This window comes from Solanum tuberosum, unplaced genomic scaffold (genome assembly GCF_000226075.1).
Source record: "Solanum tuberosum cultivar DM 1-3 516 R44 unplaced genomic scaffold, SolTub_3.0 scf00341, whole genome shotgun sequence".
Taxonomy (NCBI): Eukaryota; Viridiplantae; Streptophyta; class Magnoliopsida; order Solanales; family Solanaceae; genus Solanum; species Solanum tuberosum.
The window spans coordinates 83390-96806 of record NW_006239268.1 but is presented as its reverse complement, the minus strand read 5'-3'; the positions used below and the strand labels follow the sequence as shown (position 1 = coordinate 96806).

Genomic DNA, 13417 nt, shown 5'->3' with positions numbered 1-13417 from the left:
TTTTTTTATATTTAAAAATTGCGTAAAAATACTATAAATCATGATAATTGACAACATAAAATATTTCAAAAATGTTGTATGTGGGTAGTCTTATTATGCCTTAAATAGCGTCAAAGAAAGTACATGTTTCTGATAAAAAAACTTATTCCTTTATCCACACAAACAATCGCTTCAAAAACTCGGTTATTAGCCCCAAAATATACCATTTATATTATTGGGCCCGTGCATAGCACGGGCAACATTATCTAGTTACTGAAATAACACACTCATACTAGGTGAAATTTTCACTAATTGATTCTTTTTGGGTAACTGTTTAGTAAATTATTCTTTTTAATATTTTATCGTAAATTGTGGACATTTATTCACGGTCTAAAGATCATTTTTAAGCAAACTAAAATGTTTGAGAAAACATTAAATTATGGTGTAAAACTTTACAAGTTATTGCAAATGTTAAACAATGTTTTGTCCATAATGTTGAGCAATTGAGCAAATATTTGTACAATGTTTGTGTAAATTAGCCTCACACCACCTTTCAACTTCTCTTCTTTAATTTCTTGCCTATGGTTAAAAACATATAAACTCTAGACTAAAACCCTACTTTACCACATAGAAGGCAACACTCAATTACCTACTAATTCTATACCCTAATACTCGATCTATACACGTTGCCCTATTTAGAGACTCCCCCCCCTCCCCCCCGAAAATTGGGGGTAGGAAAGGAGAAATGAGAAGGAGATTACAAGGTGGGGAATCGAACTTTCACCAATAGGGTGAAACTTCAGGTAGCCAATCAACTAAGCTATTAAGATTTACCATATTTTGGGGTCGACTTATCATGATAACATCCTTAATTTTCTATTTTTAATTTAACTCTTTTTTTATTAGACAAAAAAAAAAGGACTGAAGCCAGCCTGTATGGTAATCATGTTATAGTAGTAGGTGAAAATTCCCATGCTCCACATATAATTGCTTCTCTATATATAATATAAAAAAACAAGCAAATTAATTAAAACACCAACTTCTACTTTGGCAATTACAGTATGTACAATAATACAGCCTTTCATAAACTTAAATAATTGTCAATTTACCCTTTAATTAAGACCAACTTGAATTCCTTTTGATAAATACTAAAAAAATAACAATAATATATTCAATATAATTTTATAAATGGAGTATGAAGAGCATGATATGTATACAAACGTCATCTCAATCTTATGAAGGCAGATAGATTGTTTATGATAGATCCTCAGTTTAATACTACAACAAAAATAACTTTCAGCGGCAATAAATAAACATAATAATATAGAGTGCTAAAGTCTTTATCAGCATTAGTTAAGTGTCATTAGATCCAATGTCGCTAAAAGCTTTAGGGACATATACAAAGATTGCTAATTGCCGCTAAAAATACATGTTTAGCGGCAATTGAGCTATTGCCGTTGATTAATTGCCGCTAAAGATCATTTTTGATGTAGTGTAAGTACAACATTTCAGAACAAATTTGAAAAGAAAATACAATAGTGAAGAAGTCATGTTGAAGATAATGAATAAAAAAACAAGGGAAAATGCATAAGTACCCCCCCAGCCTATGCCCAAAATCCCTGAGACACACCTAACCTTTACTAAGGTCCTATTACCCCCCCGAACTTATTTTTTAATTAATTTTCTACCCCTTTTCGGCATACGTGGCACTATCTTTGAAAAAATTATCAACACGCGCTGGGCCCATAAGATAGTGCCACGTAGGCCGAAAAGGGGTAGAAAATTATATATAAAATAAGTTCGGGGGTAATAGGACCTTAGTAAAGGTTAGGTGTGTCTCAGGAATTTTGGGCATAGGTTGGGGTACTTATGCATTTTCCCAAAAAACAATAATAACGATGAATAATATGATACTTGGAGTTAAAAAAAACAAATGATTATATAATATTGCGATAACCATGCTCCACATTTATATAATTGCTTCTCTATTTAAACAAAAAAAAAAAAGACAAGAAAACTAATTAAAGCACCAACTCTCTACTTTGGCAACTACATTATGTACAATATAAAACAACTTTTGATAATAATTATCATCTTGTCTTTTACCTCTACCAACTTTAATTCCTTTTTTAATATATAAATTTAGAAATTAATAATAAAGCTACATTTCACATGTATAAATACTTGTGTAATTTCCTCTTTTCTTCTTCACTAATCTACACAAAGTTTCTTCATATATATTTTTCTCAATATTGTTTGGAATTTTTGTTTTCTAGAGAAAATGAAGACTTCATTTGCTGTTTTGTTCCTTGTTGTTATACTCTTTAGCTCCTCTTTCATTGAAAATGCAGCAATGGCTACTTCAAGTAAGACTCTTTTTCCACTATTTCTTTTTTAAAAAATAAAAATAAAATTGCAAATAATATTTTTCAATTTTCACATATATATTTTGTATTCTTCCTATATACTAAGTTTATATGATTTACTTTTTTTTTTGTCGGTTTAAAAAAAAAGACATATGTCTATATTCAATACTTAACAATTTAACTTCAAAATGATCATTTTAACCTTAATGAAATGATTTTATAGTCACACAAATATTTATGACTTATTTTTAACCACAAGTTTCAAAAGTTAATTTATTCTTAAACTACGTATACTCAACTCAAACTACATCACATAAATTAAACAGAGAGAGTAAGATTATTATTTTTTTGTGGTCAATGATAGGTTATTGTGACCAAAAGTGCAGTGCAAGATGTTGGAAGGCAGGACTAAAGAAACGTTGTTTGAAGTATTGTGGAATATGTTGTGTTGCATGCAATTGTGTTCCTTCTGGCACATATGGAAACAAGTCTGAATGTCCTTGTTATAGAGACAAGTTGAACTCTAAGGGAAAACCTAAATGTCCTTAAATATTAAAGAGCTAATAAACTTTCTCTTTTAAAAAAAATAAAGAGTTTATGTTTTATACGACGTTGATGTAAAAATATATTTATATCATCAAGTCACTCAAATAATGATATCTATGGATAAAATAACACTTGGTGTGACCTGATAGTGTGAAAAATCTTTATAATTTGAACTCAGAAAATAAACTTGTTTTATTTTTCTTTTAAGTTCTTTAATTTGTCTTTGTATTTAATTGGTTGTTTGCAATAAAATACTAGAAAGAGTGAGTGTATTTATGTGTATCTTAGTTCAAACATGGTTGTAATTGTGTTTCATAGTGGAAAAAAAAAGGAGAGAAAATCTCTATGTTGCTTACAATTTCTCTTGGCATTTGTATTAGTGGATAACATCTTGATGCAATATGTTCGTATGAGATTTAGGTGTCGTAGGATGATTGAGATTCCTTCACCCTTAATTAGAGGTCTCAAATTCAAGCTTTTTGGAATGAAAAAACTCTTGTTGGGAGCGCCGGCCGTCTCCAAAAATGGACCCTGCAATGAGCGAATCCGAATTTACTCAGACCCCAGTACAAATACTAAACACCGAGTGAAAAATAAAAATTAAAAAAATGAGATTGAACCTTGGATTTTACCTTGACAAAAATCCGGTCTTATTAATTTTTATACAAACTTAGGTATAATGAAGCGACCATCCAAACTATGGGAAACGTTGTGATCACACCAAATAAATCGTTACACAAAATAACATTTTTCATAGCTATATAATAACGATTCAACAATATGATACAACAAATATAAGTACGTAACATTCAGAACAATATTGTATTATTTAAAATATCAATACGATACGATACAATAGGTAACAATTCATCATCCTCAATCCATTAGCAATAATTTCCCATTTAATTCATCTTCTTAGCCTTAAGTACTTGAAGCACATTTTGTGCAGTGCAATAAGAAATTGCTTGAACAGTGACCATAGGGTTCACACCAAGGGCAGTTGGAAAAACACTTGTGTCACCAATAAACAAATCTTCAACTTCCCATGTTTCTCCTTTTGGATTTACAACTGATATTTTTGGATCAATTCCCATTCTACAACTTCCCATTTGATGTGCTGAACATATAGGTGTTGAGAGATTTTTAAATCCTCTTGAACTTTCTTCTTTCACAAAACTCTCAAATTCATCAACACTTGATTCTTTCACTTTCAATGTCTTTCCTTTTACATGGTGAGTTCCAATTTCTTCTGCTCCAGCAGCTGCCAAGATTCTTAATAGCTTCTCTATACCGACCTACATCAGTGGCGAAGTTAGAAATTTCATTAAGAGGTATTTAAGGGTAATATTTGACCTATATATAGTACACGGTAGAGGTTTCTCACGAAGAGTGTTCAACTGATCACCCTTCGACATACATATTAGTTATGCCCCTTGCCTTCATGTTAGAACTAAAATATCTAGAATAATTTGCACAACTAGAGTCTGGGGAGGGTAAGGTGGACGATGTAGACCTTATTCCACTACATCAAAAATGATCATTAGCGGGAATTAATTCTTAATTGCCGCTAAATATGTATTTTTAGCGGCAATTAACACTCTTTGTATATGTCCCTAAAGTCTTTAGCGACATTGGTTCTAATGACACTTAACTAATGCCGGTAAAAACTTTAGCACTCTTTATTAATGTCAATATTTATTGCCGCTAAATATAATTTTTGTTCTAGTGTTCCTACCTTTGTGGGGGTAGAGAGGTTGTTTAAGATAGACAACCTTGGCTCTAGAAAATCATGAAAGAAATGAAAGAGTAAAAAGTTCTGATGAAAATATTGAAGAAAGAAAATACTACACAAATATTAAGGATAACAACGTAAAAAAGATAAAATTAGAGTATAAGATAATGCTAGCATAATAGGATAATCAGAGTAAAAGAAATAACATTAGTAATGAAATAGAAGCATAAGATAATGCTAGCATAATACTACTAGTAATTAACTATCCATACCTTAAGATTTTGTTCATCAATTTGATCCAATTTGTATGATATTGAATTTGATGAAATTGCTTCTCCTGAGCCCTTATCTCTTGCCAAAGCAAATATATGTGCAGTTCTTGAATATTTGCACATTCTCATCTTGATATCAAGGCCTGAAATCCATGGCATTACTACTGAGAACATGCCAGGGTGCAATGCTGGTGTTTGTATAACCACACCGTAGCCCGATTCCTCGAAATTCGCGACAACTTTAGACATTACTGACATTATTCCCCCTTCATAGCTCTTTTTCTTTGACTCCGGCCATACTTCAAAATTCTTTACGTTGTCACTACTGTTTGTATCTGGAAAGTGTCCCCACGCGAATACAACCGGATGGACATGTAGGTTTTTACCAATATTTGGATTTTTTAAACCACTTCTCTTGAGCAATGAAGGGGTACTAAGTGCACCACATGCTACAATTGTGACTTTGGATTTCACCATGAAAATTTCTTTCACCCCTTCATGTTGAAATTCACAAGCAACTCCAATAGCTTTACTTTTGTTGTAATTATTTTTGTGTTCATGAATTACCTCTAGAGCTTCACATTCTTGAATTATTGCACCATTGCCTGATTTCACTAAATCAACTAGCCATGTCTCATTTGTCCCTTTTTTACTACCATCTTTACATCCCATGCTACACCAACCACAATTATGATTTGAGGGTGCATTTCTTGGTATATTTTCCACATGGTATCCTAATTCTTCACACCCTTTTCTCAAAATCATGTTTTGAAACCCTTCTTCATCAATCTTATCTTGAACTCCCATTTTTTCGCGAATTGCTTCTAATGCCTCCTTGTAGGATTCACTTTGGAACATTTCCAATTCATAGATGCCACACCATTCTTTTAGAACGTGTGATGGGGTGTCAATTGAGGCGGACCAATTTATCGTTGAGCCACCACCAACGGTCGAACCGGCTAGGAGAAAAACTTCCATGTCTTTGGTCATCATTAGTCCATTTCCAAGGAACATTTGATCCAATGAAGGTCCTTCAAGAAGGGAAAGATTTGTTCTAGCTAGGTAACTTCCTTTTTCTAAAACAAGTACTTTGTGCCCCGCGTTTGCAAGAACACCGGCTATAACTCCACCCCCAGAGCCCGAACCAACTACCACTGCATCACATTCTATGATGAAAGAAGGACAATTTGATGATGAATTTGGTTTTGAGACATGAAACCCTAGTTTTTGGAGCTTATTGAATAGGGCATTTTGTGGTTGTTTTAGGGTAATGATTCCCTTGTAAAGTGGTCCATATAGATGTTCGTCTCGTTTGTCTGAAAATTCTTCGTGTTTGCTTTGCTTACTATTCATTTTTTCTTGTTTTGGTTTCTTGAAATCCGGGTCTTGTCCACAATAGCCTAGTGCTTTCCATGATGGGTTCTGGCATTTCTCATCCACCTGAAAATCTCACCAAGAAAGGATAAGATATAAAAATATGTTTAACTACGTCACATGCTGACAGTATAAAGAATTTTTAAACTATCAAGATATATTTAAGATAATTATAGATAAGTTTTCATGGAAAATAAAATTAGTAAACTAGAAAATAAGACGGATTCCCCCATACGACAATAAACTAATAGCATAAAAGAATATTCTCTATACTGATTATATTCTAATTTATGTAATGTAATTTAATTTGATACGAAATTTACAAAGTAAATAAAGACTTTTAGAACTTACGAGTAAGATAAAATGAGAAGTTTAAAACTTAAAATTAATTTAAAATGTAGAAATATATCGTTACTTTTTTTAACGGACTAATAAGGAAACAATATCACACTTAGTTCAAAAGCCTCAAGCTAATCCATCTTTGTTTTGCTTATGATGTATTTATGTTTTGCAAAGGGGAATTTCAATCTATCTTGATAATGCTAAGGGCATTGAAAAGTTTCTCTAATGTATTTGGGTTGGAAACAAATGCATCACAAAATCAAATATCTATGGAGCAAATATGATGAGTCAATGTGTAAATGATGTCTGTGAGTTAACTGAGTATCAAAAAAAGACTACTTTTCAAGTAATTAAATTTGAGAGTATGTTGCTTTGACGGTCAACTCCTTTAATCCTTTAAGGCTTAGTTAGTAGATCCATATTAAACAGTATCTACATTCTACACTATGGCAAGGTATAGGACAACTCATCCAACTGGAATCGTAGGTTGGACATCGTCAGATCAAATGGTGTTTGTCGATAGTAAGAAACTCCCCAGTAACATTACTATTAATTTTATGTACTTGTATCATTATTAAGATTTTGTAACATTTATAATTTACACACTGATTTTGAGATGCCTTTTTCGTTTATATTATATTGATTTATGATTATTTCCGGTTACATCTTACATACTAGCTCAGTACATTTCATATACTGACTGCATACATTTCTCTTCCCTACATCCATTTATGATGTAGATTTAGACATTCACGCTCAACCTTGTGGCTAGATAGGTTGCAACATTCCAATCAACTAGGCCTCATCATTCGAGGACTTTATGGAGTAGCTAGTAGTTAGACATTTGATTAGAGAAAATATTTATTTAAAGGTAGTTAGGTGTCATGTCCTAGAAAACTCTTTTCTATAATATTTCAGTTAGTAGAGGCTTATAATCAGATATAAATTGTTCAGTCTTGTGGATCTTTTGATTATTTTTACTCTAGCCTTATATTAAGTATATGTTTCAGATAAATGAATTTTAATTTCCGCTTGCATTTTATAAAATGCCAGATCAGTTCATTAGCAACATGCTAATACTTAGCATCGTTTGAAGTTATTTGTGATTTTGAGTGCCGATCACACCTAGAATATGGACTCATATCATAATAAAAAATCATTGAATATGTGATATGAAATGAAGTTGCGGTAGCAAAATATACGTGGAACATTGCTCAAAAGGCTGATAATCTACGTCAAGGGCACTGACCGGTGGCAATATGATATTCCACATGATTGTTATTGGTATTGAAAAAAAACCCTATCATATAAGGGATAAATTTTGTTTGTGAATAATCATAAATAGATAGTTATTAATCATATCAATCACCACATAATTATGTCATATGTTAAAGGCATAATACATAAACATGATCCTTAACTTGGCTTCAACGGATAACTATATCCTCCAACTTTGAGTGTGCACAAGTAGACACTTAAACTTGTATAAAATTGAACAAGTAGACACACGTGTCCTACATGACATAATACACGTAGGATGCCATGTAGGAACCAAAATTGTCATGTAAAACGAATGTGTCCATTTGCTCAATTTTATACAAGTTTAAGTGCCTACTTGTGCACACTCAAAGTTAAAGATCATAATTGCCAGTTAACGCCAAGTTAAGAGTCACGTTTATATATTATGTCTATGTTAAATTTGTAATGCTTCCTTATATTTGACAGTAATATAATTCTATAAATAGTGATATAACATATATTGTTTACATTACAGAATAGAAAATAGACATTTTCATTAATTAAAAAATAAATATATGTCAAGTCATAATATCATAAAGAAAAAAAAAAATTTACTACTAACTTAGGGACCACAAATACTATTTTCCATTTATAAAAAGATAAGTGTTTAGATATATTCCTCATTATAGCACCGAACTTGGAGGAATATCATAACTATCCTTCGACAACTATATATTTAGTGTAATTTTATAGGTGAGATTTGAAAATGATAATATGCACGTTGCTTATCTCTATCTTATGAATATCAAAAGACTATTTCTAATAAACCTTCGGATCAAGAAAAGCATATAAAAAAAGTAAATATATAAAATAACTATAATAGTAAAAGTCATACTGAAAATAATAAAAAATAGTAATAGCAATGATAAATAATATTATAAAACTATCCTTAGGACCAAAGATAATAATAATCATAACTACCCTCAAGTGTAGGATACAGAAATAACAGAAAACGGGACCAAAGAATGTCAAATGCACCTCATGACAGAACAAAGTGAGTTGGCAACTTTAATTTAAAGGAAGGAAAACAAACTATTATTTTTCATAACTAATTTCAGATCTACTTACCCACAAATGTACTGCCTATATTTAATACATATATATAGGCAATACATTATATTTTTAAATTTTAATATATATGTACATTAATTTATATCCCTCAAGAAGTTGTACTTCTTGTAACTACTAGGCTTGAGAAATAGCCACGTTGAACTTTGTAGCAAATATAACCATATATATATATATATATATATATATATATATTGTTGGTATAACTACCTATAATAAGAGCCTAGATACATGCCTGATTATAAGTTCATGTGAACTTAGTAGCTTTTATTCATTAATTTAAGACTTAGTCGGACAGTTATTATCAAAAAATAAAAAGAAAATTGTGGTCATTATCGGATTTAGAATTTTCATTAAAGGAGTTCGAAGAAAAAAAACAGTATCTAAGATTTGAACTTGGAACCCCAAGGTGAGGTTTGAACACTACCACTAAATCAATGTCTAATCTTACATTTAGGAGGTTCAAAATCAATATATAGACATCAATTTTTTTTTAAAAAAATCTTATATATATAATGTAATTTTTTATCGAAGGAGCTCAGGTGATCCCCTCAACTATCTCTAGGTCCGCCCCTGATTATGGTAGAGTACTTCTTTTGTTGTTTAATTTGATTTTCAAATTTCTTTAGGAGTACTCTAATTTAAAGTTATGTAAATGCTTACAATTTGATTTCTACTTTTTGAAGGAGGTAAGTATGCTTCCCTAGTCTCCCTCCGTCCAACAGTAGTTATCCACTATATTATTTTAGAATATTTAATAATACTTGTTCACTTTATAAAATTAATGAATAATTTACACTTAATTTCTAATTTATTCTTATCATTAATTATAGTCATTTCTCTATTACATTTTTCAAGATATTGTATTTATTATATTCAAAAGGTGATATAATAAATTACTCTTCTATTTATAGTTTCTTAAGAAGTGTACAAAGTTAATAGTGGACATATAAATTAATGAGGAAGAAAATGAGGGACCATGCATGTGGAAAGGATGTCATAAAACTCTATTTAATGTGTTGGTGTACAGTGAATGCACTTTTAGTGGTGAATAGGCACCAAAAAAAGAAAGGAAAAAAGATATTAAGTGACAATCGACCTCAAATCTTTTAGGTAAAAAATTAAATATTAATTCGCCCCTAACTACCTACTATAAATGTATTTTCATGTGTGTCATATAGCTCATATCTATGGAAATCTTTTGGTCAGAAAATTTGATCAGAATTTGATTAGAATTTGGCCAGAAATAATATATATATTATTTGTTACAACATTTTGTAAAAAATTGGATGAGGCTCTTGCTGATATTAATAAGAGCCCGTTTGGATTGACTTAAAAAAAGTAGTTTTTAAGTCAAAAATAAAAAGTTAAATTGAAATGACTTTTAAGTAAAAAAAATAAAAAGTAGCGGGAGACCTACTTTTGATTTTTGACTTATTTTAATTCATTTTTTACCTTGTCAAACACTTTCTAACTTATTTTAAGTCATTTTGAACTTATTTTAATTTATTTTTTTATTTGCCAAACACTCCAGAAGTCAAAAACTGACTTAAAAGTCTAATCTAATCTAAACACCCTCTAAGATAGTTTATTAAATTAAAACACATATTTTGAAATGAAGAAATTAGATGAGATTGAATGTCTTCATTTTTTCATAACAATTTTGTCAACCTTATGACGAATGAATGGATTAATAAGACAAAAAAGATATTCCATAAAAGGAAAGAAATGGGCAAAACCAAAAAGCAAAAATACAATTATAGCATGCAGCCGTACGTCATGTGTAATTAAATACAATTTGAACCCACCTTCAAGGTGGTTGATGCAAGTGGTACGTTCACCATTAAAGCACAAACATAACCATCATAGATTCTTGTGGTTCGATTTTTTTTCTCAACTCAACGTATAGAAAGAGTTTAGTACATTTAAACTGTTTTTATTGGAATGAGTTTACCTTATATTTAAAGGTAGTGTAAGAGAATTTTTTAGCCATAAAAGATAACTATACTTAGAATTAAAGATTTCAACTTTTATACACTAACAAGTTAAAAAAATACTTTCACTATTAGATCACTTGAAAAGTACTAACTATAAGCATATAACAGTTCAATCTGCTGGTGATATTATCCGTTTTGGGCTTAGATTCGCACGGCTTTAAAACGTGTCACTAGTGGGTAAGACTTGCTTATTTATATATTCAACATATTTCATGTGTTTTGTCGATGCAGGACTTCTTATCTTAAGTTAAGGTGTCACATACACCTCCTCTATGGACTAGCGTCCTAGCTGAGGTTTGTCCCCACTGCATTAGAGTTTGTCTAGATTCAGCACTGAGGTTTGCCCCACTGTATTGGGATTTGCCTAAACTCACTTGAACTCTGGCCATGCCCCCGACAACACATAAATTTACATATTTATATTGTTAGTGCATATAACTTAAATCGTACCTGAGTGAAGAATACAAGGAGAGTTAGAACTTTCAAGGCAACAAAGAGAAGCTTGATGAGTTTGAAGTTGCTGCATGACCATGATTGAACTATTTCTTCCCTCTTGTTTGGTGAAACTCTAGAGAAGTTTTGCAAGTATGGGAATTGGCTTGATAAGCTTGCCTTACCACAAAGTATGAAAGTTCCTATCCTTGTTGATAGTAACCATAGAGCTAATTTGCATAAGTTTAGCTTAGGGTGTTGTATTCTTTCACTTACCATCCATGCAAGCTACAAATTATAATTAAAAAAAAACAATTTTAAAAGATTTATAGGGGAATTAGAAACATATATGGGAAAATTGTACCCAATAAAGGATGATAACAAGTAGATTAAAAAAAGGATGTGACACTAGGGATCAATAAATCAATTCTTGAAGAGGTTATTTTAATTATCCTACTTGATCATTATAATTTTTTGAGTTCATCGATTAAAATCATGTAGCTCCACCCTTCGTGTGTCAAATAATTTACTTTTCCTATGAATATATTTGGCTCAAAAAGGGTGGTCAAGTTAAATTACACTTCAAAAATGTCCGGAGAGCTATAAGGTCTTCGTAAGGTATAAATGTGTAGCTGGAAATTCGATTATTATGCCTTTTTTCCAACCAAAAAAATGAAACAATATGAGTGTTGTAAAACAAGTTTTGTTTTTTCTCTTCCCTATACTTTAATCCCCCAACCCCATCCCACCCCACCAAAGAAAATAAAAAGGAAATTTGAGAAGTCTTACATGTTGAGGAGTTCCATTCATGGAAGCAGAAGTGTGAAGGAATTTGATGACAGAATCATCCATATTTTCTTGATGAAGAGAATTAGTATCAATGGATGGCAAGAAAGTGTCACAAATAGCACTAAGTGAATCCATTTGACTAAAAGAAAGTGAGCCAAAGTGTCCAGTTTTTGCAACATCCTTCCCTTTCTCCATATTTCCACCATTTTGATAAGCCATATTCTTTAGTTTTATTTTTCTTCTATTTTATTTGATAAGAAAATTATGTGAATTTATGAATGAAAAAGAGTATACCTAACCTCAATTATCACCACGAGAATGGGCACCATATATAGGGAGAGGGTGTTATTTCTTGTGTTCTAGATAATATCGACGTACCATATTGTGGTCCATGTAGAAAAATTGGTTTCTTAAAGAATTGGTACAAGTAAATCTTGATCTCCTTTATAAAACTTCTTTACTAGATATATCAAAATTATCGTTAACACACACTTTTATAAGCTAAAAACAACAATAACGGCAAGCGGGATCTGAAGAGCTGAGGATGATGTGTACGCATAGTCTTAATCTCATTTTGTGAAGGTGTAGGTTGTTTATAATAGACTCTTCTCTTAAGTAAGACTTATCAAAACCAGTAAGAAAAGAAAATGTTGTAGTAAAAAAACTATGTAAAAAATAACGGAGAAAGGGACTATAGCAATAACAAATAATATGACAACCAAAGAAAAGGAAACAACAAGTAATAAAAAAAGATATATAGCTAACCTTCTACCTTAATTTTTTACCTTCATACCCTTACCGCACTTTTATCAACTAATTACAATTAATTAATGTGTATTTTCACCTATTTCAGATTCGTGCCCTGCAGGGTCCATTTGGGGGGAAGCGCTCCCTACCAAGGATTTTTCCATACCCAGATCTCAGGGCTCAACCAAAATCTCTGGTTAAGGGAAGAACATCCCTATCTGCTAAGGGTGGCAACGGAACCGGTAACGGAACTACCGGACCGGGACGTTCCGGAACCGGAACGGAACCGGGCACCACGGGCCGGAACCGAACCGGAACCGGGACGGACCGGAACCGGTAATTCCGGAAAAAAATCCGTGTACCCGTCCCGGACCGGTAACGGACCGGTAACGGACCGGACCGGACCGGACCGGAAACCGGGTCCAACCGTTAAAATTATAATTTTTTTATTAAAATTAAAAAATTAGGAACATT

General features: G+C 31.8%; 2 protein-coding genes across 2 annotated transcripts; one reads left to right on the top strand and one right to left on the bottom strand.

Moving 5' to 3' along the window:
* The first annotated feature begins 2206 nt into the window (after positions 1 to 2206).
* Positions 2207 to 3246, top strand: LOC102599226 (peamaclein-like). Its single transcript, XM_006361160.2, has 2 exons — positions 2207 to 2345; positions 2710 to 3246. The coding sequence occupies exons 1-2, from the start codon at positions 2261 to 2263 to the stop codon at positions 2892 to 2894; spliced, it is 270 nt and encodes an 89-aa protein (XP_006361222.1). The 5' UTR covers positions 2207 to 2260; the 3' UTR covers positions 2895 to 3246.
* A 498-nt stretch (positions 3247 to 3744) lies between these two features.
* On the bottom strand, positions 3745 to 12431 carry LOC102598900 (long-chain-alcohol oxidase FAO4A-like). Its single transcript, XM_006361159.2, has 4 exons — positions 12197 to 12431; positions 11426 to 11695; positions 4896 to 6335; positions 3745 to 4186 (listed from the first exon to the last, which is right to left on the bottom strand). Exons 1-4 carry the CDS (start codon positions 12413 to 12415, stop codon positions 3794 to 3796), a joined length of 2322 nt encoding a protein of 773 aa, XP_006361221.2. The 5' UTR covers positions 12416 to 12431; the 3' UTR covers positions 3745 to 3793.
* Positions 12432 to 13417: the final 986 nt, after the last annotated feature.

Excerpts from the sequence above, each read along its gene's own strand:
- LOC102598900 (XM_006361159.2), bottom strand. The coding sequence starts at position 12,415 with ATGGCTTATCAAAATGGTGGAAATATGGAGAAAGGGAAGGATGTTGCA. Across the intron at positions 11,696-12,196 it reads TGAATGGAACTCCTCAACAT|CTTGCATGGATGGTAAGTGA; the intron begins GTAAGACTTCTC and ends TATAATTTGTAG. Across the intron at positions 4,187-4,895 it reads TTGATGAACAAAATCTTAAG|GTCGGTATAGAGAAGCTATT; the intron begins GTATGGATAGTT and ends CCACTGATGTAG.
- LOC102599226 (XM_006361160.2), top strand. The coding sequence starts at position 2,261 with ATGAAGACTTCATTTGCTGTTTTGTTCCTTGTTGTTATACTCTTTAGC. Across the intron at positions 2,346-2,709 it reads TGCAGCAATGGCTACTTCAA|GTTATTGTGACCAAAAGTGC; the intron begins GTAAGACTCTTT and ends GGTCAATGATAG.